The sequence below is a fragment of the Panulirus ornatus genome, chromosome 4 (genome assembly GCF_036320965.1).
Source record: "Panulirus ornatus isolate Po-2019 chromosome 4, ASM3632096v1, whole genome shotgun sequence".
Classification (NCBI taxonomy): domain Eukaryota; kingdom Metazoa; phylum Arthropoda; class Malacostraca; order Decapoda; family Palinuridae; genus Panulirus; species Panulirus ornatus.
In genome coordinates, this window is record NC_092227.1 from 75,027,184 (window position 1) to 75,051,730 (window position 24,547).

Here is a 24,547-nt window from a genome sequence, read left to right on the forward strand (position 1 = left end):
TCACATCACCACTACTTGTTATCACCTCCCCATTTGCCCCCTTACTGAAGTTCCCATTTGCTCCCTTGTCTTACGCACTTTATTAACTTCCAAAACATCTTTTTATTCTTCCTAAAATTTAATGACTCTCTCACCCCAACTCTCATTTGCCCTCTTTTTCACCTCTTGCACCTTTCTCTTGACCTCCTGCCTCTTTCTTTTATACATCTCCCACTCATTTGCATTATTTCCCAGCAAAAATTGTTGAAATGCCTCTCTCTTCTCTATCACTAATAATCTTACTTCTTCATCCCACCACTCACTATCCTTTCTAATCTGCCCACCTCCCACGCTTCTCATGCCACAAGCATCTTTTGCGCAAGCCATCACTGCTTCCCTAAATACATCCCATTCCTCCCCCACTCCCCTTACCTCCTTTGTTCTCACCTTTTTCCATTCTGTACTCAGTCTCTCCTTGTACTTCCTCACACAAGTCTCCTTCCCAAGCTCACTTACTCTCACCACTCTCTTCACCCAAACATTCTCTCTTCTTTTCTGAAAACCTCTACAAACCTTCACCTTCGCCTCCACAAGATAATGATCAGACATCCCTCCAGTTGCACCTCTCAGCACATTTACATCCAAAAGTCTCTCTTTCGCGCGCCTATCAATCAACACGTAATCCAATAACGCTCTCTGGCCATCTCTCCTACTTACATATGTATACTAATGCATATCTCTCTTTTTAAACCAGGTATTCCCAATCACCAGTCCTTTTTCAGCACATAAATCTAAAAGCTCTTCACCATTTCCATTTACAACACTGAACACCCTATGTACACCAATTATTCCCTCAACTGCCACATTACTCACCTTTGTATTCAAATCACCCATCACTATAACCCGGTCTCGTGCATCAAAACCACTAACACACTCATTCAGCTGCTCCCAAAACACTTGCCTCTCATGATCTTTCTTCTCATGCCCAGGTGTATATGCACCAATAATCACCCATCTCTCTCCATCAACTTTCAGTTTTACCCATATCAATCTAGAATTTACTTTCTTACACTCTATCACATACTCCCACACTCCTGTTTCAGGAGTAGTGCTACTCCTTCCCTTGCTCTTGTCCTCTCACTAACCCCTGACTTTCCTCCCAATACATTCCCAAACCACTCTTCCCCTTTACCCTTGAGCTTCGTTTCACTCAGAGCCAAAACATCCAGGTTCCTTTCCTCAAACATACTACCTATCTCTCCTTTTTTCTTATTTTGGTTACATCCACACACATTTAGACACCCCAATCTGAGCCTTCGAGGAGGATGAGCACTCCCCGCGTGACTCCTTCTGTTTCCCCTTTTAGAAAGTTAAAATACAAGGAGGGGAGGGTTTCTGGCCCCCCTGCTCCCGTCCCCTTTAGTTGCCTTCTACGACACGTGAGGAATGTGTGGGAAGTATTCTTTCTCCCCTATCCCTAGGGATAATAATAAATATAAACAATATATATTTATATAAAAAAAGACGGTGTTCAACAGAAGAATGGTTAATTCAACAACATTACACATGACAGCTAGAGACTGAGTGTGAACGAATGTGGCCTTTGTCGTCTTTTCCTAGCGCTGCCTTGAGTGCACGCAAGGGGGGAGGGGGTGCCATTTAATGTGTGGCGGGTTGGCAATAGGAATGAATGAATGAATGAAGGCAGCAAGTATGAATATGTACATGTGTATATATGTATATGTCTGCATACGCTCAAATGTATAGGTATGTATATGTGCGTGTGTGGGCATTTTTGTATATAAATGTGTATGTGGGTGGGTTGGGCCATTCTTTCATCTGTTTCCTTGTGCTACCTCACTAACGTGGGAGACAGCAACTAAGTGTAATAATAATATTGCTTTTGAAATAATTCGTGTCTACTGGACCTAGTTACCTTCATCTTTGATCCAATAAACCCAAACATTCTTCATGCACAGAATTTTGTATGCAGTATCATTGGTAGAGTCTAGCATATATTTGTAAAAAAGTCAGCAGACATTGTGTACACAAGAAAACAGCATCGTTTTACTATAAATGACCTGGGGATCTTGCCCTTTAATCACAAAATTGAAAACATATTCAGATGCATAACTCTATGTAGCAGTTTTCTGATAGAACAATCTTTTACAAATAAATAGAATAGAAAACATATGAATGACCATGAAAAACCTAAAAAAATTGTAATCATTAATGTGCTGGTCATCAATAGCTGCTTCACCCTGGGTTCACCTTTTGGATGATGTCAAAGACTCCACAATAGCTCATGAAGAGTTAATTTACTATTTGGTTTGGCAGTATAAACACTTACGAGCAAATAAACAAAAGTGTTATGTATAAAAATTCCTATTACATCAAAGCATATGCAAAGAAATTTCAATCGGTGTTACTACATCACCCACAACTGCATCACCATCTTTAATCTGAGTGGATTACCTACCTTGTATATTCACAAATTACTTTCTTACTTTGTGTCAAAGCATAGATAGTTAACAAGCTTAAAACTGCAATACAAACCTTGTTAACAAAGGATGGTTTGCTATCTTACGAAGAGTCATGACCATATTGGAACTGGCATCTCTATCCTTTTCTTTGCTCTTTGGAACACCCCCAGTAGCCTCCAGCTCTTCTAACTCATTCAGTCGTTTCATATTCAACTGCTCTAATTCAAGCTGGAAAAAAAAAATATTAAATGGCAAGAGAAACGAAATACTTGAAAATCTTCAGAAGATAAAGTATCAAAATATCCAAGTAAAAATATACCTAAATGTAAGCTTATACCTCAGGTGAAAAAAATTTGCCTTATTTTGGGCAGTAAGCCATTCATCTCCTATAGTGCAATTTACGTCATCTATTGGACCAAATGGCATATCAGTAGTAACAAAATCATTGCCATGGAATTTTCTATGGGTAGCTACATTCCAGTGAATATTTCTCATGGAATCCTTCTGCTATAGAACCCTTAACCCTCAAAGAGTGAGATTGTCTCCATAAGTCCATCTTTATACAGAGAATACCATTCTAACAATTTTCAATGCATCAAAATTGGCTTCTAATGCACCATTTAGACCCCATCCAACTAAGTGCAAGATTTAATTTATAGTTCTGTGGAAGTCCATTACACTGCAAAATTTGTACATCAGAAATAGTTTGGAATGTAAAGGATTACTCCATTAGTTCTCACAGAGAGTTCATAACACTGGGTATCAGGAGAGCATGTGGCAGCCTGTTGTGCATAATTTCAGTGCACTTTTTTATTTCATTTACATACAATGTCCCCCTGCATACATACACATACTGTAGTTTTAAACTATTTCATTTTTCATACTTAGCTGTTTCCTGCATTAGTGACATAATGATAGGAACTTACAGAGAATGGCCTTGTTCACTCATTTCCACTCTTTAAAAGTCATGAATAATGCACCAAAACCAGAGCCATCTATCCACAACCAGGCCCCATGGACCTTTTCTGTCATTTCCTATGGCCAAGTCTCATGCCCTGATTCATCCCACTAACTGTACATTAACCCCTGAATACCTCAATGTTCCACTTTGATCTATCTCTTGCATACTTGATAACTCTCCTCCATATTCTGGCCCTGAGCATTCAAAGCATCTTCAGTCCGACCTACCACCTCCTCCTTGGTCTCCCCCTTTTGGTTGTTCCCTCCAATTGTGACACGTATACCCTCTTAGTTATCCCCTCCATATGTCCATATCATTTCAGCATACCCTCTTCAGCTCTCTCATACACACTCCTCTTACAAATACATCTCTCTCTTATCCTACCATTTATTCAATCAATTCACACCACATATCGTCCTCAAACATTTAATTTCCAACACATTCACCCTCTTCTGTACTTTGTCATCTAGGACCCTTGCCTTCTGTCCATACAACAGCGTCGGGGCTACCCTATTATCAGACATACAGTGTCTGCAAAAAGCCTTATCCATCCCCCATACATTTTCAAAGGCGATATACAACTAAAGTTTATTATGGATACAAGTATGAGACACTCTCAAGGTGAAATCATCATACATATGGTTGCTGAAATTAGTGTTTCTAATGATGTTAACACCAGCAACCTGCCTCAGTGAGCATCAGGCTATCTTGATGTAACACTGTTCTTTCTCTATTCTTCAAGGTTACCACTTCATTCTGAGAACTGCACTTCTTGGCACTGCAATTCTTCCATCTGTGCTTCAAGATGGTGAGCTCTTACTTTTATAAGAAAGAGAAAGCTGGAATTCTGGCTTGGAAGAAGAAAATGTGGGTACATGAGAGATTTTTAAGCACACTGGTTGCTCAGAACACATGACCAGTCTTTTGCTTCCTGCAACACCTCATCAGCCTTACCTTATTCAGATCAAAACACTATGGCTTTAAAACATGAACCTATAAAACTTCAAGAACCTTAACAATTCCATGCTCAGATGTCTCCAGATGGTAATAAAAGCTAAAGGAGTGATGACAAAGTAATAACATGTTAAGCATGCCATCACCCTTGTAAATGTATGGAGAAGTGAACAAAGTTTTTTGTGGACACTGTGCCTATTTTTGCCTCACAGACACTTCTCTTTCCACATAGTCCTCAATGTTCTTAGGACCTTCACCCCTTTACCCACCCTAAGGCTTACTTCAGCTCCCAAAGTTCCATTCATTGCCATGTTTACTCTCAGGTATCTAAAGTACTTCACTTTCTTTAAGTGCTCTCCATCTAAACTCACACTCTAACTAACCTGTGTTTCTTTCCTGTTAAACCTAAAAACCTTGCTTTTATTCACATACCCTATCATTGCTTTTATTCATATTTACTCTCTACTTTCTCCTTTACACCTACAAAGATAATCTGAGTAGAAATTTCAAGATGAAACAAGACCTGGTTTGGTCACTGCCAACCAGTCTTAGATGAAGGAGAGAAGAGATGGGTGACTTGATTACATCCTTCAATATTCTAAATCAGTTGGACAATGTCAACAATGAAAAGTTCTCCAGGAGATACAATGTTGCAAACCCATCCACTCCTACTGCTGTACTACTCATTTTATGCATGGCTTTCACTACCTCTTCTCTTTGGACCATGCTATTCACAAATTCATTTACTCCACATGTCAGCTCACCTCAAACACACCACATCCACCATCTAACACATTCAACTGCCCCTCTCTCCTTGTTAACACTTTCCCATCTGCTCTCCTTACCGATACTCCAAATTTTGTTTTCTTCTAATCACAATATTCACCTGATGTACTTTATAATAATATACAAAAACAATACTCTTTCTTACCTGGTGTTGCTGTGCTCTCTTACTAAGGTAAGACACCATCTCAGAGTAAATTTTTTGCTGACGCTGTGACATTGGAACACGTATGAGTTCATCTTCTTTAGGAGGTAAATCCTACAGGGAAACACAAAAAAAAAGGTTTGACATGTGCATACTTAACAGCCATATATTACATCTGATCTAAATCTGATTTAAATCAGTCACTTACTTTTACATAAAACTCAAGTTCAGCTCTCTTTGGTACTTAAGTCAGAGTACATATCCATAAAGTTCTTAAGTGGAGATTCAACATCAGTACCTAATGCATCTACATAACATCTATAGTAAATATGTAAAGACATAAGATATTAAAAGGGAATTCTAATCAAAGATTCCAAAGCAAAATATAAAAAAAATGTGGAATTTGAAGACTGAAAAGATTTTTCTCTCCAAGGTGGTGCCCTAAAGTGTGAGATATCCCTTGGGAATACTGATGAGATCTCCACCCTATTTCCACATAATTCATGAGGAAACTGTGTGAGATATCCCTTGGGGATATTAAGATCGCCATCCCTATGCCCACATAATTCATGGGGAAGCTAGCTTTGTCCACAACATTTTGGATGATCCACTGACCACCAAAGCCTTTGCTTGACTACTGGGTTTGCTCTTACAGCCAATTAACATTTATTCCCTAACTAACATCAACTTCCCACAGATTCATAATAACTACAGTCCTCAAAATTTAGTGTACTGCATGCCAAGTGAAGGCAGCCAAAAGAGGCATACAGAAAAGATTTATATATAAAGAAGCTAAAGCCAGCTAGGGTAGAAAAACAAGAAAAACTGCATGCAAGGCACCTCCTCCAAGGAAAAAGGATTTTAAATTATCAAAACCCACATTTCTCCTCTGACTCTGTGCCTTGTGAACATGAAAAAGGGTGATCTGATGGGAGCATTTAAGTTCCTAAATCAACTGGATGATATTGACAGTCAACAGTTCTTCACAAGCTGCATTACCAAAGTTACCAGAGGCCATGATCAGAAGCAGAGAAAGAGGATGGTTATGAAGGATGTAAAACAATACTAGCTTATTATAAGGATGGTGGACAATTGGAATGGTCAAAGCAAGGAGACTGTAAATCCTGGCAACATTCAAAGAATCAAGTCTTCTTGATGGAACAAAAAGTACAAGACATGGGGCCCCATAAGTGCAAAATTCTGTAAGTATAATGTGAAAACTGGTGATGATATGATGGAAGGGGGCCAGGGAAAACTTAAATACCCCCCAAAAAATCCTCGTGTTTCCTTGCACTATCTCGCTGACGCGGAAGACAGCGATTAAGTATTTATCTATTTGCTTTGTCACTGTCTCCCGCGTTAGCGAGGTAGCACAAGGAAGCAGACGAAAGAATGACTCAACCCACCCACGTACACGTATATACATACACGTCCACACACGCAAATATCCATACCTATATATCTCAACGTATACATATATATAAACACACAGACATATACATATATACACATGTACATAATTCATACTGTCTGCCTTTATTCATTCCCATCGCCTCCTCGCCCCACATGAAATAACAACCCCTCCCCCCTCATATGTGCAAGGAAGTGCTAGGAAAAGACAACAAAGGCCATGTTCGTTCACACTCGGTCTCTAGCTGTCATGTAATAATGCACCGAAACCACAGCTCCCTTTCCACATCCAGGCCCCACAGAACTTTCCATGGTTTACCCCAGATGCTTCACATGACCTGGTTCAATCCATTGACAGCACGTCGATCCTGGTATACCACATCATTCCAATTCACTCTATTCCTTGCACGCCTTTCACCCTCCTGCATGTTCAGGTCCCGATCACTAAAAATCTTTTTCACTCCATCTTTCCACCTCCAATTTGGTCTCCCACTTCTCGTTCCCTCCACCTCTGATACATATATCCTCTTTGTCAATCTTTCCACACTCATTCTCTCCATGGGACCAAACCATTTCAAAACACCCTCTTCTGCTCTCTCAACCACACTCTTTTTATTACCACCCCCTCCCCCACCCCATGATTCACTTCCGTTTCCATGATTCCATCCACTGCCAAATCCACTCCCAGATATCTAAAACACTTCACTTCCTCCAGTTTTTCTCCATTCAAACTTACCTCCCAGTTGACTTGACCCTCAACCCCACTATCTCCAATAACCTTGCTCTTATTCACATTTACTCTCAACTTTCTTCTTTCACACACCTTACCAAACTCAGTCACCAGCTTCTGCAGTTTCACACATGAATCAGCCACCAGCGCTGTATCATCAGTGAACAACAACTGACTCACTTCCCAAGCTCTCTCATCCACAACAGGCTGCACACCCGCCCCTCCCTCCAAAACTCTTGCATTCACCTCCCTAACAACCCCATCCATATTAATCATAATAAATCATTAAGTATAATAAATTATATATTATATATGTATCATATATCATACTTTGTCACTGTCTTCCATGTTAGCGAGGTAGCGCAAATCATATAGGTATATATGTATATATATGCAAAGGGTAAAGGGGAAGAGTGGCTTGGGAATGTCTTGGGAGTAAAGTCAGGGGTTAGTGAGAGGACAAGAGCAAGGGAAGGAGTAGCACTACTCCTGAAACAGGAGTGGTGGGAGTATGTGATAGAGTGTAAGAAAGTAAATTCTAGATTGATATGGATAAAACTGAAAGTTGATGGAGAGAGATGGGTGATTATTGGTGCATATGCACCTGGGCATGAGAAGAAAGATCATGAGAGGCAAGTGTTTTGGGAGCAGCTGAATGAGTGTGTTAGTGGTTTTGATACACAAGACTGGGTTATCGTGATGGGTGATTTGAATGCAAAGGTGAGTCATGTGGCAGTTGAAGGAATAATTGGTATACATGGGGTGTTCAGTGTTGTAAATGGAAATAGTGAAGAGCTTGAAGATTTCTGTGCTGAAAAAGGACTGGTGATTGGGAATATCTGGTTTAAAAAGAGAGATATACATAAGTATACGTATGTAAGTAGGAGAGATGGCCAGAGAGCGTTATTGGATTACGTGTTAATTGATATGTGCGCGAAAGAGAGACTTTTGGATGTTAATGAGCTGAGAGGTGCAACTGAAGGGATGTCTGATCACTATCTTGTGGAGGTGAAGGTGAAGATTTGTAGGGGTTTTCAGAAAAGAAGAGAGAATGTTGGGGTGAAGAGAGTGGTGAGAGTAAGTGAGCTTAGGAAGGAGACTTGTGTGAGGAAGTACCAGGAGAGACTGAGTACAGAATGGAAAAAGGTGAGAACAAAGGAGGTAAGGGGAGTGGGGGAGGAATGGGATGTATTTATAGAAGCAGTGATGGCTTGCGCAAAAGATGCTTGTGGCATGAGAAGCATGGGAGGTGGGTTGATTAGAAAGGGTAGTGAGTGGTGGGATGAAGATGTAAGATTATTAGTGAAAGAGAAAAGAGAGGCATTTGGACGATTTTTGCAGGGAAATAATGCAAATGACTGGGAGATGTATAAAAGAAAGAGGCAGGAGGTCAAGAGAAAGGTGCAAGAGGTGAAAAAGAGGGCAAATGAAAGTTGGAGTAAGAGAGTATCATTAGATTATAGGGAGAATAAAAAGATGTTTTGGAAGGAGGTAAATAAAGTGCGTAAGACAAGAGAAAAAATGGGTACATCGGTAAAGGGGTTAATCGGGAGGTAATAACAAGTAGCGGTGGTGTGAGAAGGAGATGGAGTGAGTATTTTGGGGGTTTGTTGGATGTGTTAGATGGTGGAGTGGCGGATATAGTGTGTTTTGGTCGAGGTGGTGTGCGAAGTGAGAGGGTCAGGGAGAATGGTTTGATAAACAGAAAAGAGGTAATGAAAGCTTTGCTGAAGATGAAAGCCGACAAGGCAATGAGTTTGGATGGTATTGCAGTGGAATTTATCAAAAAATGGCCTAACCCACCCACATACGCACATATACATACCTATACATTTCAACATATACATACATAGACACATATTCATACTTGCTGCCTTCATCTATTCCCGTTGCCACCCTGCCACAAATGAAACAGCACCCTCCTGTCCCCGAATGCGCGTGACACAGCGGTAGGAAAAGACAACAAAGGCCACATTCGTTCACACGCAGTCTCTAGCTGTCATGCATAATGCACCAAAACCACAGCTCCCTTTCCACATCCAGGCCCCACAAAACTTTCCATGGTTTACCCCAGATGCTTCATTTCCCCTGGTTCAATCCACTGACAGCATGTCAACCCCAGTATACCACATCCTTCCAATTCACTCTATTCCTTGCACGCCTTTCACCCTCGTGTATGTTCAGGCCCCGATCGCTCAAAATCATTTTCACTCCATCCTTCCACCTCCAATTTGGTTTCCCACTTTTTGTTCCCTCCACCTCTGACACATATATCCTCTTTGTCAATCTTTCCTCACTCATTCTCTTAATGTGACCAAACCATTTAAATACACCCTCTTACGCTCTCTAAACCACACTCTTTTTTATTACCGCACATGTATCTCACCCTTTCATTACTTACCCGATCAAACCACCTCACACCATATATTGTCCTCAAACATCCCATTTCCAACACATCCATCCTCCTCTGCACAACCCTATCTATAGCCCATGCCTCGCAACTATATAACATTGTTGGAACAACTATTCCTTCAAACATACCCATTTTGCTTTCCAACATAATGTTCTCGACTTCGACACATTCTTCAACGCTCCCACAACCTTTGCCCCCTCCCCCAATCAGTGACTCACTTCTGCTTCCATGGTTTCATCTGCTGCTAAATCCACTCCTAGATATCTAAAACACTTCCCTTCCTCCAGTTTTTCTCCATTCAAACTTACCTCTCAGCTGACTTGTCCCTCAACCCTACTGAACCTGATAACCTTGCTCTTATTCACATTTACTCTCAGCTTTTTTCTTTCATACACTTTACCAAACTCAGTCACCAGCTTCTGCAGTTTCTCATCCGAATCAGCCACTAGTGCTGTAACATCAGCGAACAACAATTGACTCACTTCCCAAGCCCTCTCATCCACAGCAGACTGCATACTTGCCCCTCTCTCCAAAACTCTTGCATTCACCTCCATAACAGCCCCATCCATAGCCTTGATAAGGGCCTCAGCCGCCCATGCCGTCTCAGCTAAGTGACCAGGTGTACACTACTTTTCAAGGTATTACAAAGTGATTATATTACGTGATATGGAAAACTACAAATAGCAAACAGTAGCATTCATCTGGCTGGTAATCTGAAGGTCACAAATGTAAGTGAAGATATAACAAGCTAATATCCAGCAACACAACATTCCAAACAGCACCAAATGAGATAGCAGTATGATCAATGGATCCTGTGAAAGAGCATCTGATGACCACTTGTGTTCTATGATGGTGAAATATGGGTGAATCCACATGGATACACCTCATTTTGGAGAGGAAATAACAAGGGTCTTCATTTCCAAGTGACCAAGTGCTCTCTGAGATACTCATAGGCCACAGTCTGTTTATGAAATATCATAATTAGAAAAGATACTAATCCAAGAAATATACCTTAAGAACATCACACTTTAGTCGTCTTAGGAAGAAGGGTTTCATTATACGTTTTGCCTGCTCTATCCTCTCACGTTCAAATCGCCCTTTACTGCCATCACCTTCCGATTTCTGGGAATGAAAAAATACAGTCAAGATGAGAAAGATTAAACTGCAGGAAAGAAGAGCATTTTGAATTGTGATTCATGAACCTATCTATCTGAGATATGATTGGCAAATCCTGCTTCTCATTTAGTCAAAGTGAATTCTCTTTAATTATTTCTGTCACCTCTTAAATCTACTTACTCTTTGCTAAGCTTATTTATCAAAACCTTAACCCTTAAACTGATCCCTTCATTATGTGACAAACATTAAAGGCCTGCTCCCATCATTGAATGACAAATTAAAGCTTCCTGACACTTTTTAAAGTCCCAGCTAATGTTTACTTCCACTAATCATCCATAGATATCACGAGCAGCATATCACCAAAGCTATAAAAAATATCACACATCTCAGAACATCAAAGAGAGTATTTGCAACATCAGACAACTGGTCTCACTTTCTCTCTCATCAAAACAGGACTACTGAACTAGTACTGCCATCCTCTCCTTACAAGTATCATTCACTTAATCAAACCTCACTTTAAAATAAGTTCTCTTCACATCTCCTGTCTGTTCAATTGTTTTAAAACATAATCATGATAGGGTCCAACAAACATAAGTGCCCTAGTCCCCAGTATCCTGGGGTGCTTAGAATCTCCAGGTTTACACCTAACTATACTGCCAGTGAAAAGGACTCAGACAGTAGTAGTAGTAGTAGTAGTATTGGCCCCTCCCATGACCTTTCCTCATTTTCTATTCACTAAACCAACATTCATAGTAAACTCCCTTCTGTTGAACACCACCAGTCCAATACCTTTCTAACATCTTACTTCTTTCAGAGACCAAATTGTCTAATGGCATTCTCACTACCCTTTTTTTCATATCCAACTAAAATCTCCATATATGATTCCAGTTCAAAGGTGGTGCCTGTGCTTATTCCAATATCAGCAAACCTGATGCACATGATTCCAGTTAAAAGGTGGTGTCTGTGCTTATCTTAACATCAACACACCTGTTGCATTCCTTGAGGACCTTGAGTCTCCAAACTTGATGCTATCTGGCTTAAGATCTGTCTCCCCACTACTTTGTCTCGCCTACTGCTCTCCTAATTCTATAACAAATTTTATATCTTTCTTTTACAATCTAAACTCCTGCCATGAGACTGTGGCATCCTCTTAACTACAAGCCACATTTCTTTACTTATATGATTTCAATGTTCACCATAGGGAATGGTTGGATTCCTCCCATACGGATAGTGGGGAGCAACAGTGAACCATTATGTTCTCCATTCTCAATGATCTAGGGAAAACTATCTCTCATCCCACCCATATTCCTGACCATTGCGACCACTCTCCTAATATTCTGGGCCTGTCTTCCATATCTAATCCTTTATGCTGTAAATATATATTCTTGCCCCCAATTGGTTCATCTGACCACACTCTCATAAACATATCTACTTTAACAGCACCTCCCCCTTAAGCAGCCCTGCTACAACATAAATATTGGTCTGATCAGAATAACTTAGGAAAATTCTTTTCCAACTTTCCTTGGGTAAATCACTGTGTGTTATGTGGTGATGCTTCTGTCTCCACTAAACACATAGCAGAGTTTACTGTTGTTGGAATGGAAATATTCACCCATCTTCCTCCAAGATGACCTCTTCTTCAAATCCATGGTTCAACCATTCCTGCTTTAAGGTCATTCAGGAAAGTGATCAGGCATTTTGGGCTTGGAAAAACTCTCTTCCTCCATCTCTTATTCAGCATTTATCAATGCCTGTAATCACTGCAAGTATATTACCTGTGAGGCAAAGCATTCCTTTATTCAAAGGAAGTGTCATAACCTCTCCTCATCATCACAAACAATTTCTGTTGCTCTACCTTTCCTTCACTTTTCTGTTCTGATGTTTCTATTACTTTCATTCCCACAAACAAAGCATCTCTCTTTGCTTTCCATTTCTCCTCTAACTTTATCTTGGATGATTCTAGCATTCCTTCACCCCCTGATGCTACTTTTACTAATCCTATGCCCTTTCCTTTAATCTCTTTTCCAAATGTCCTGATGGCATCCATCGCCATGTACTGAAAGAGTGTGTCTCTGAACTTGCATGTGCTTGCTCATCTGTCCTGTCTCTGTTTAAAAACCAGAACTTTTCAAAACTCTAAGAAGCACGCATTTATACATCCCATCCCAAAGAAGGGTAACTGTTCTAACCACTCCAACCATCATCCTGTTGCTTTGAATCCCTCCTCCACTCCCATATCCTTAGAAAACTTGAATCTCACACTCTTTACTATGATCACCAGTATGGCTTCTGTGAGTGAGATTCAATAGTGATGTTCTTCCCTATCTTACTAATGTCTAGTTATCATCCCTGAAAGATTTTGGGGATCCTATAAAGTTAGATATATCCAAAGCTTTTGACAGGGTGAGGCATCGTGGTCTCATCTCTAAGCTCCTCTCTTTTTGTTTCACCCCCTCACTTTGCTCCTACATATCTGCCTTCCTCTAAGGCCATTTCACCCACTCACTTTGCTCCTACATATCTACCTTCCTCTCTGGCCAATCTATCTCCATGGCTGTTGATGGATTAGCCTCTCCCAGTTTCTCCATCAATATCAGTGTCCCTCAAGGTTCTTTCCTGCTTCCCATTTCCTCTCCTTTTCATCAATCATTTCCTTTCTTCCACAATAACCAAAACCACTCAAAAGCTGATGACTCAACAGTGCATTCCTCCACATCCTTCAATTTTGCCCCTTCTTCTTATACTCAGCACAACTTCCTCAATAAACTCAGAATTGAACAGGATATCTCAGTGAAGCAAATGAAATCTGGTAAAGTCCACGACCCAATTTTACCCATCTCTCTGTTACAAATCCCTGACAACTTTCCTCTCCCCTTTGATAATTCTGAAGTTCCATCTCTTGACTCTATGACATATATGGCATTACTATAACATCCACTCTCTCTTGGAAACAACAAATTACGGAAATAGCGAGTCCACATCTAAGAAGCAGGAAGGTCAAGTTTAGGCACTGAGATTTCTTTTCTTCCAAACAGTTGCTATTTACATAAAGGACTGATCCATCCTTGTATGGAGTGCTGATCTCATCTCTGGGGTGGTTCTAGCTCTGCATCCTTACTTGACATAGATGAGCAAAAAAAGGGGTGAATTATAAACTTTCCCAGGCTACCTTCAAAACTTGACCAAATTGCTTTAAGCTGCAATGTTGACCCACTTTTCCTCTAAGATAGGTATTACTTTGATTTTTGCTCCTATGAACTGGCTTCTTGTGTACCCCACCATGAGGTAGACTGTGCAATACTCAGCAAGCTTCTGCATCAAATGATAACTGTGTGGCTGTTGGCAACTCAAGGATGGACCATTCTGATAAGTTTGAATGGAGAAAAACTGGAGGAAGTGAAGTGTTTTAGATATCTGGGAGTGGATTTGGCAGCGGATGGAACCATGGAAGTGGAAGTGAATCATAGGGTGGGGGAGGGGGCGAAAATTCTGGGAGCGTTGAAGAGTGTGTGGAAGTCGATAACATTATCTCGGAAAGCAAAAATGGGTATGTTTGAAGGAATGGTGGTTCCAACAATGTTGTATGGTTGCCAGGCGTGGGCTATGGATAGAGTTGTGCAGAGGAGGGTGGATGTGCTGGAAATGAGATGTTTGAGGACAATGTGTGGTGTGAGGTGGTTTGATCGAGTAAGCAATAATAGGGTAAGAGAGATGTGTGGTAATAAAAAGAGTGTGTCTGAGAGAGCAGAAGAGGGTGTTTTGAAATGGTTTGGTCACATGGAGAGAATGAGTGAGGAAAGATTGACAAAGAGGATATATGTGTCAGAGATGGAGGGAACGAAGAGAAGTGGGAGAACAAATTGGAGGTGGAAAGATGGAGTGAAAAAGATTTTGAGTGATCGGGGCCTGAACATGCAGGAGGGTGAAAGGCGTGCAAGGAATAGAGTGAATTGGAACGATGTGGTATACCGGGGCCGACGTGCTGTCAATGGATTGAACCAGGGCATGTGAAGCTTCTGGGGTAAACCATGGAAATTTCTGTGGGGCCTGGATGTGGAAAGGGAGCTGTGGTTTCGGTGCATTATTACATGGCAGCTAGAGACTGAGTGTGAACAAGTGTGGCCTTTGTTGTCTTTTCCTTGTGCTACCTCGCACACATGAAGGGGAGGGGGTTGTTATTTCATGTGTGGCGGGATGGCGATGGGAATAAATAAAGGCAAACAGTATGAATTATGTACATGTGTATACATGTATACGTCTGTGTGTGTATATATATGTATACAATGAGATGTATAGGTATGTATATTTGCGTGTGTGGACGTGTATGCATATACATGTGTATGTGGGTGGGTTGGGCCATTCTTTCGTCTGTTTCCTTGCGCTACCTCGCTAATGCGGGAGACAGCGACAAAGCAAAATAATAATAATAAAAATATTCATTTTAGGAAGAGTTTGCATGTGTTTATTCCTGCATCAAAAACTTTTGCATTATGGTCAGAACAAAGAAGCATTGCCTGCAAACAGATAACATGCAAACAAATAGGTACAAGATGCTTATCATTACAATCAACTTTCCATTTTCAATCTATTCATGGGAACTTACTGGAAACATAGAGAATACTCTCTTTAATTCTTCTTTTTTACTGTCAAATAGCTGTGGCATTACGAAGATGAGTATAGACATGAGTTCCACTAAGTTATTCTGCAGAGGGGTGCCCGTCAATAATATGCGTCGCTGAGCCTGTATGGAGACAGTAGGAATTCTTCAATAACTTTCATTAAAAACATCAGTAATACATAAGCTATAGTATTATTTATGAATGCACATAAATTTGCCAAAGTAGAAAAAAATTTTTGTCTTCAATGTTGTATGTTAATCGGTGTGTGTAAAATGTGGGAAACTAATCATGAATACAAGAGACTTCTGTGTAAAGATGGGTTTCCAGTATATATATCAGTAAGACTGATCTGTTCATAATAGCAAATGGAAAACAGACCATGAAAGCCAGTATCTCCCTAACTTACATACTTTCTGATTCAACCAAAGAGAAGCCATGCTGGCCTTATCTTATTATCTATCTATCTATCCATTTCTATGATGCCCATTTCTTTAAGGAATTCCCATCAAGTGGGTGGCCACATCAAGAGAGTTTCCACTTATCCTTGTCCTTACATGTCTCCCTCACATACACCTTTCAATGCATTCTTCCATCATTTCTCTCTTTCCACTCTATTTCCCAAGATTACTAGTGGTCTTCCTCCTAGACCAAGGACTTTAACTGTATTCACATACACTCCCATCTTGAATTTTTTCTACTTGGCTCAACCACCTCAAAATATTATGTTTCACCCACTCTACTACTCCACAATTTATTCCCTTTGCAATACCAGCAATATCACACATCTCTTATACACCCATTCATTTCTTTCTTATACACCCATTCATTTCTTCCTTCATTCCATCTAGTCATACCTCAAGCTCCTCTCAAATAGCTCATTTTCACAGCCTGGATTCTTGACCTCTGTGACTCATTCATGTCCACATTTTGCCTTCATAGGTCAGGGTCAGGAGAACTATGGTATCCCTTCATTCTTTCTTCACTTTTGTACTTAGACATTTACCCTTCATTATTCTACTAAGGAACCCAACAACTCTTTTAAAATGTACTGTTCTATCCCTAATATCTCCTTCCATATCACCAAACTTACCAAAGATAGCTCGTAAATACTTAATTTCTTTCACCTCTTCCAATCTTTCTCCTCCCATATCTCTAACACAGTTTTGTACAATTTCTTCTTTCACTCTACAACGCTTTGCAAAATCTATACTGTCAATCTGTTTCCTTTAAAACACCATTACTTTACTCTTACTTACATTCATATTCAATTATCTACGCCTTACATTCATCATAAAAGACACCTACAACCTTCTGCAACTCCTCTTCACTCTCGACAAGCAACACAGCATCATCCGCAAACAGGCTTGTCAATAGCCACCACACCTCACTACCACACTCCAACTCTGAACCCCCTCTCCCTAGTATCACTTTCATCTCTCTTATCATTCCAACCATATGTGTTTATAAGCCACAGCGACATCACACACCCCTGCCTCACAAGCACAAGTATACCGAAACTTTCGCTCAACTCTCCATCTACTCTTACACATGCATCTGCTACTCCATAGAGGGCTTTCACACCATTCAATAGTTGTTATCCTGTAACACATCCTTTAAAGTATTCTACTCGACTCTGTCACACACCTCCACATAAATAAAAACTGCATTCAGCTTTATACTTTTCACCAGATTCTTTTCCATATTCATTTTCACCACATAATCTGATCCACACATTCCCTACCATCCTTAAAACCCACCTTGCTCCTCACATATTCTGCATTAATCTCTTCCATCACTCTGTCAATCAGTATCCTTGCATACACTTTCCCTGTTTCACTTAACAGACTTATTCCCCTATAATTGTTACATACATCCTTAGCACCTTTTCCTTTGAATACAGGAATAATAATAGCTTTCACCCAATCCTCAAGCACAACCTTCTGTTTCCATGCTAAATCACATATCAAATGCATTCACTCTATCACACTTTCTCCTCCATACTTCAACATTTCAACTGAAATCCCATTCACTCCAGGTGCCTTTTCCTCCCTTCAACTTCACTGTCACTCTTCTCACCTAATACTTGCTTTAGGCCCCTGCTCCTTCCATCCTCTATATAAGAACTACTGCCTCAACTTCATCCATATTCATTAGTTTTTCAAAATAGTCTTTCCATCTTCCTTTCAATTCTCCTTTTGATTCAGCAACTCCACTTCCTTACTTATCACATAAACATATCCACTCTTAAATCCACTGCTTCCCTTGTTCACCTCTTTCCAGTACAATTCATTTTCCCTAAACTATTTCTGCACCTTTCTTCCAAAATCTTCATCTGATTTTTCATTGCTTTTCTCTACCAGCTTCTGAACATTTTGCTTACACATCTTATACTCTTCCCTCCTTTTCTGAACTTCCAATGATAAATCCCTTTCAAGCAAACAACTTATGCCTTTTCCTTCTCTTCCACAGCATTTCTTATCTCATTAGTTGACCATGCATTTCACCTTATATTCTTGTATCTCTTGACCTTGTATCCAACTAGTAATTCTACAACCTTCAATTTAACAGTCTTTCACTAAACATTCAAAGCACCTCATGCACACAGGACTGCATCCTTATGTTTAATGCACTTCCATCTAAACTTTTGGTCACCCATCTTTCAAACTCCTCCCCACATTTTTTCAGATTCATCTTCTCATCTGCCGATACTTTTACCTTGCCTTTCTTCCTTACACCATACCTCCACTTCTCCCTGATCCTCACCTCTACTCTACAAGAACTGCAAAATGGTCAGAGTCTCCAAGGAACCCTCTCACAACTCTAGCATCCATCACAACCTTCCTTTTCCTTAACCTTTCATCCATGCCACATAGTCAATCAAACCCCTTTTGTTATTCTCTTTCATTGTTTCTCATCCATGTATACCTGTACATCATCTTGTGCTGAAAAAAACCTATTTGTAAGGCATAAAACCCTCTCAGAACAGACATCCACAAGATAACTTCCATCCTCATTTACTCAAGGCACTTCCATTTACCAACTATCTCGCCAATTTTATTAAATCCTACCTATGCATTCATATCACCTCTTACTGCCACCTTTCTCTCATTTCTCAAAACCATTTACATACTAAGTCATTCAGATTTCTCCAAAAATGCTTCATTTCATCCTTACCTGACAAAAACTTCATATTCATATGCACATATACTCATGCATACTTCAAAATTCCAATCAGCCACACTATTCTTGATTCATTCCATCCGTGCTCTGTAACACCCTCCCACACTCTCAGTGATAGCACAAATGAACACTGTTCTTTCCCTTTTCCCCTGATAACTTCCATTCATCAGTTCCACTTTCACTTCATACACCCTACCTCAGGATATGGATTTCCCCCAGTCCCCAGCACATCTAACTATAACATAAATTTGTCCATAACCTCCCTCCTTTTACTCTTATCAGTCACAGCATCAACATTCAGAGCCATCACCCTCAATTATTCGTCTCTTTTATTCCCTGGCATAACTAGTGGACTCCAGTGCCACTTGTTAGCCTTTAATGCCTCGTTCTTGACAGGTCATTAGCAGAGGGCAACTCCTGCAGTGTTTCCCAGAGTCAGGGGCTCTCAGACTGTCTGATTAACTAACATCCCAGCACGCCTCAAGCAAAAAAAAAAGAAAAAAGTCCTGATGAAGTTGAACACCTCACCCTTTTGTTCCATCTAAGGGTATAATACAAAGTAACCAAAACAAGGCAGGATGTAACTAGGATACCCCAGAAAACTAAAGTATCCCCTTGAGGCACTGAAATTCTAACTTTCCCCAATTTCTGAACCTCTACCACAGTAGCAGCATTTCCTAATCTCATTGGTTATGATACTATTTCTTATTCTATTCTATATCTCTGATGATTATTCCCTTCTGGAACTCCCTCAAGTGGGAGGCCACAGCAAGTCTTCATAACTAGTGAACTCAAGTGCTACTTCTTAGCCTTTAATGAAACACTTTTAACAGGCCACTGGCAGAGAGCAAGTCTAGTGCAGTGTTTGCAGAGGCTCCTACCTAATGTTCCTACTGATTAATGCTCCTGCCTAATGTTCCTACCCACTTCTTCTATCTAATGTTTCTACCTAATGCTCCTGTTACTACTTCTGTCTACTGCTTCTAACATTTTGCCAAAAGATGGGGCTAGTGCTCCCAACAGAAAAACCCTGGGGATAGGGGAGAAAGAATACTTCCCACGTATTCCCTGCGTGTCGTAGAAGGCGACTTTAAAAGGGAAGGGAGCGGGGGGCTGGAAATCCTCCCCTCTCGTTTTTTTTTTTTTTTTTTTTTTTTTTTTCCCCAAAAAGAAGGAACAGAGAAAGGGGCCAGATGAGGATATTCCCTCAAAGGTCCAGTCCTCTGTTCTTAGCGCTACCTTGCTAATGCGGGAAATGGCGAATAGTACGAAAAAAAAAAAAGAAAAAATGAAAAATGAGCTGTGTAAATTAAGTGTTGTCATTTGTTCTGTGTGACAAGGAGAGATTGTATGTATGTGGACAGAATGATAGTAGTTCACATGTGGGTGAGGCAGAAAAAAGACATCTACATGGGTCATAGGAGTCCAACTTGATTACCTCTGAAGTGCTGGCTCACTATGCAGACATCAATAATCCTCCTGATACCCAGGCGGGTAGTACTGGTAACATACCTCCTTGGTTATTGGCTGCTTACCAACTCCTACCTTCGTAGGTTATGGTACTACCACTCTTTTATCAGTTCACTGTTAATATGATGCTCTATTATGCATTTTTCACTTTTAATTACTTTAATTATGTATGATGTTGGCTGACCAATGTATATTGTTTTGCCAGCAACTTAGATCCCTCACTGTGTATATATGATATGTATGTCTTTTTTGTGTGTCCACAGCATCTGCAATGCTGGCCTGCTCTACCCTTAGCCTTTTATGGAAGTACTTCTAGATTCCATCCATTCCTGGTGCTGGATTCTCTTCAGTTGGTCGACTGCTTCAACTATGTCTTTCTCTGATAAACTGATATGGAGAAGTGCATGTTTGTCAAAGTCATCAAATGTTTTATCATAAATTTTGTCATTTTCTCTTGTACTTGTTACTGGCCTGTCCTGGTTAGTCAGCATTTGGCAGATTCTTTTTGGAGTCCTTTAAATAACTGTCACCTCTAAAAGACCCCATCTCTGATTTCTTGTTCTTTTCCCAATCATGCATGGTCCAATCTCTGAGTTCTTGTTCTTTTCCCATTAATGCATATAAATAGTGTTTTTGGATTCAGATCCAAGCATTGAATAATGTTCCCTTTATCCATTCTTTGTTCAATTCTATGCGACTTCATTCTTGTTTGCATTCCTTATTTTCTCCTCCAACTGTTCAACTTTGTCTCTGCTTGTTGCATACCATAGTTTTTCTTCTATTTTCTTTTTCTATTCATCTAATGTTTCCTGACTCTTTGTATCTTTCTCTTATAGTCATTATAATCATTCTTTCATACAATGGTAGAAAACAACTGGTTTTTTTTTTGCACTGCATTCCAATTTGTCATCTATTATGTTTTGCTACATTCCATTTTTTGTCATACTACACAGAAACTGAAGTTGTTTTACATACTTATGTCTTCGCTTATTTCACTCTTAACGTCTTTGTCTAATCCTACCTTTAAGTTTTCAGACACAGAATTTTTTTTTCCATACATATTTGCCATTTCCCACTTTAGTGAGGTAGCATTAAGAACAGAACTCAGCCTAAGAGGGAAAATCTTCACTTGGCCCCCTTTTCTATTCCTTCTTTTGGAAAAGTAAAAACTAGGGGGGAGGATTTCCAGTCCCCTGCTCTCTCCCCTTATACTCGCCTTTTACGACAAGCAGGGAATACATGGGAAGTATTCTTTCTCTCCAATCCCCAGGGATAAAGACAGAGAATCTATGATGCTATAATCTCACATACTCGTTTCAGTAACTTCAATGACTGTGATAAGTGCTATGTCATCTATAAAGACTAAATCAACAAGTTTATTATTTCTTGTTGGCCTGCATATACCTGAATCAAACCGAATGTCTCACACATGGTCATTCTGTAGTTTGTCTACATGCACGCTTTCATCTGCCAATGTTTTGGTATCTTGTGTGAACTTATATTAGTATCCATTTTTTCCCATTCTATAAAACTGAAACTGAAGTCACTGGATAAAATCATTGCTATTTTTGGTTTGTCTATATTCTTTAGTGTCGCATTAGTTTTTCTTAATAATTCATTGAACTTTACCAATTCTATTTTCCATGGTCAGTATGTTACAATGTTAACTGTGTTTACAGCTGGAATGTTCACTGCTAGTGACTCACATTTCTTGTGAAATAACTACAGTATCACATAAACTGCTACACCATCTCACATACTTTTGTCTCTTGTTAGACCTTAAGGTTTCATATTCTAAATTTGCTTTACCTTGAATTTTCTCATTCATCCATGTTTCAGTTAGAATGATAAGTATACCATTTTTGACATTTGTACAATCATTCAAATATTTAGTCTTAATTATGGAATCATGAGGTGTTAAGTATGGAAGTGAAGAGAGGATTAAGGGACAGCACAGTCCTCCCAACCCTGATCTATGCAGCTGAAACATGGACATGGAATGAGAAGAGCATGTGGTGTGACTAGATGGAATGAAAAAAGAATTGAAAGGGTGTATGAGAGATAAAATATGGCAGGGAATGCAATAGGAATGAATTGTGGAGTGGTAGAATGGGTGAAATGTAATACTTTGAGGTGGTCTGGGCATGTGGAAAGAATGCAAGACTGGGAGTTTACAAGGAGAGCATATGATAGTACAATTAAAGGGGTTGGTGTGAGTGGAAGACCACCTAATCTCTCACAGTATAGTTTGTATTTGACATTTGGTCATTGTTTCTGAAGACCTCATTCTCTTTTGTGTTTATAATCTTCTCAATTATCTTTTTCCTGTCTGGTCTGTCTTGCATTTACCTTCTTCACCATAAAATCCACACACAAATTAAACAAACATGGTGACCAACCTTCACCTGGAACAAAGTACTCCCCTCTTCTCACTCATACACATGCCTAACATTCTTGATAAAAACTCACTGCTTCAAGTAGCTTCCCTCACACACCATATATTTGTAAGATCTTAAATAGAGCATCTCTATCAGCCATATCATATGCTTTCTCCAGAGCCATAAATGACACATACAAATCCTTCAGTTTCCTTAAGCAGTTCTCAAACATCCTTGTTTGAAGCAAACATCTAACATATGTATGGTCTACCACTTCTGAAACCACACCATTCCTCTCCATTACCATCAAGTCCTTTATAAAACACTGACCACAGGATGTAAATGGATAGAGTAGCTGGTGGCACTGTGATACAAAAATCAGACAAATATAAATGAGAAGGCAAAGAAAATGAAGGAACACTAATCTGTAAGAGAAACACTTGTCTGTAAATGGTAATGCATTGTGACCTTGGTGGCTCAGCATGATCTTGCTTGACCAGACAACTGGAGAGAGAGAGAGAGAGAGAGAGAGAGAGAGAGAGAGAGAGAGAGAGAGAGAGAGAGAGAGAGAGAGAGAGAGAGAGAGAGAGAGAGAGAGAGAGAGAGAGAGAGAGAGAGAGAGAGAGAGAGAGAGAGAGAGAGAGAATAAATAATGCTATGGGGAATGGGAACCATAAAAGATCTGCCACAAAATATATCTAGTATGTGAAGTGTCTGGGGTAAAACCATAGAAAGTTTTGTGGGGCCTGGATGTGGAAAGGGAGCTGTGGTTTCGGTGCATTATAAATGACAGCTAGACACTGTGTGTGAACGAATGTGGCCTTTGTTGTCTTTTCCTAGTGCGCATGCAGGGGGAGGGGGTTGTCATTTCATGTGTGGAGGGGTGGCGACGGGAATGAATGAAGGCAGCAAGTATGAATCATGTAAATGTGTATATATGCACATGTCTGTGTATGTATATATGTGCATACGTTGAAATGTATAGGTAAGTATATGTGCGTGTGTGGACGTGTATGTATATACATGTGTATGTGGGTGGGTTGGGCCATTCTTCTGTCTGTTTCCTTGCGCTACCTCGCTAGCACGGGAGACAGCGACAAAGCATAATAATAAGAAAAAGATATCTTCAAGAGGATTTTATGGTACGAGTGCAAAAAGACATCTTCAGAATTTTTTCTCTCTTTCTTTCTTACATACTTGTTTGCATTTTCCTGTATCAACAATAGTGCAAGAGGAGCAGATGAAGAAAATGACACTGTTCCCTATCCACAGCTAAGCCCTACAGATATTTCCATGGTTTCCCCCACCTACTTCATATACCCAGGTTCAGCTCACTGACAGCAAATCACCCCTTACATATCACTCTACCTTATGCAAGCCTTTCATCTTTCTGCACTCAAACTTTCACTGAAAATCTGGTCTCCCATTTCTTCTTGTTCCCTCCACTTCTGATACAAATATTCTCTTTGTCATCCATTCTTTCCTCATTCTCTCCATTTGTCCAAACCATTTCAATTTCAGCAAACCCTCTTGAACTCTTTTTTATACCACCACTACTTACTCGATCAACCCTCTTCACACTATATATTGTTGCCAAACACTTCATTTCCAACACATTCATTCTCATTCATACCTCCTCATCTACAGCCCATACCTTACATCAACACATGACTGTTGGGACTTCCACACTTTCAAACACATCCATTTTTACTCTCTTGAGATAATAACCTCTTTCCAAACATTCCTTCAGACAAATGATTGTGAATCATGTAAGATGTTTTCTCATTCCTTAACGAAATACACATGTAAAACCATCATTAGGAACTAAGAATGCAAAAATGATAAAGTAAACAATGTCCTATACATTATAAAACTGAGTCATACAGTTACACAAAACAATCACCAGAAACATGTATTCAACATATA

The 24,547-nt window shown here is 39.9% G+C and overlaps 1 protein-coding gene across 5 annotated transcripts in view; it reads right to left on the reverse strand.

Moving 5' to 3' along the window:
* The window catches only part of LOC139745716 (SWI/SNF-related matrix-associated actin-dependent regulator of chromatin subfamily A containing DEAD/H box 1 homolog), a 249,393-nt gene that overhangs the window by 111,933 nt on the left and 112,913 nt on the right, over window positions 1–24,547 (reverse strand). For all 5 annotated transcript variants that reach the window (XM_071656185.1, XM_071656206.1, XM_071656196.1 and 2 more), the window contains 4 exons: window positions 15,578–15,715; window positions 10,870–10,980; window positions 5,309–5,419; window positions 2,536–2,690 (listed from right to left, as the gene is read on the reverse strand). In XM_071656185.1, the coding sequence (XP_071512286.1) occupies window positions 2,536–2,690; window positions 5,309–5,419; window positions 10,870–10,980; window positions 15,578–15,715 (515 nt within the window). The remainder of the gene's footprint in view (window positions 1–2,535; window positions 2,691–5,308; window positions 5,420–10,869; window positions 10,981–15,577; window positions 15,716–24,547) is intronic.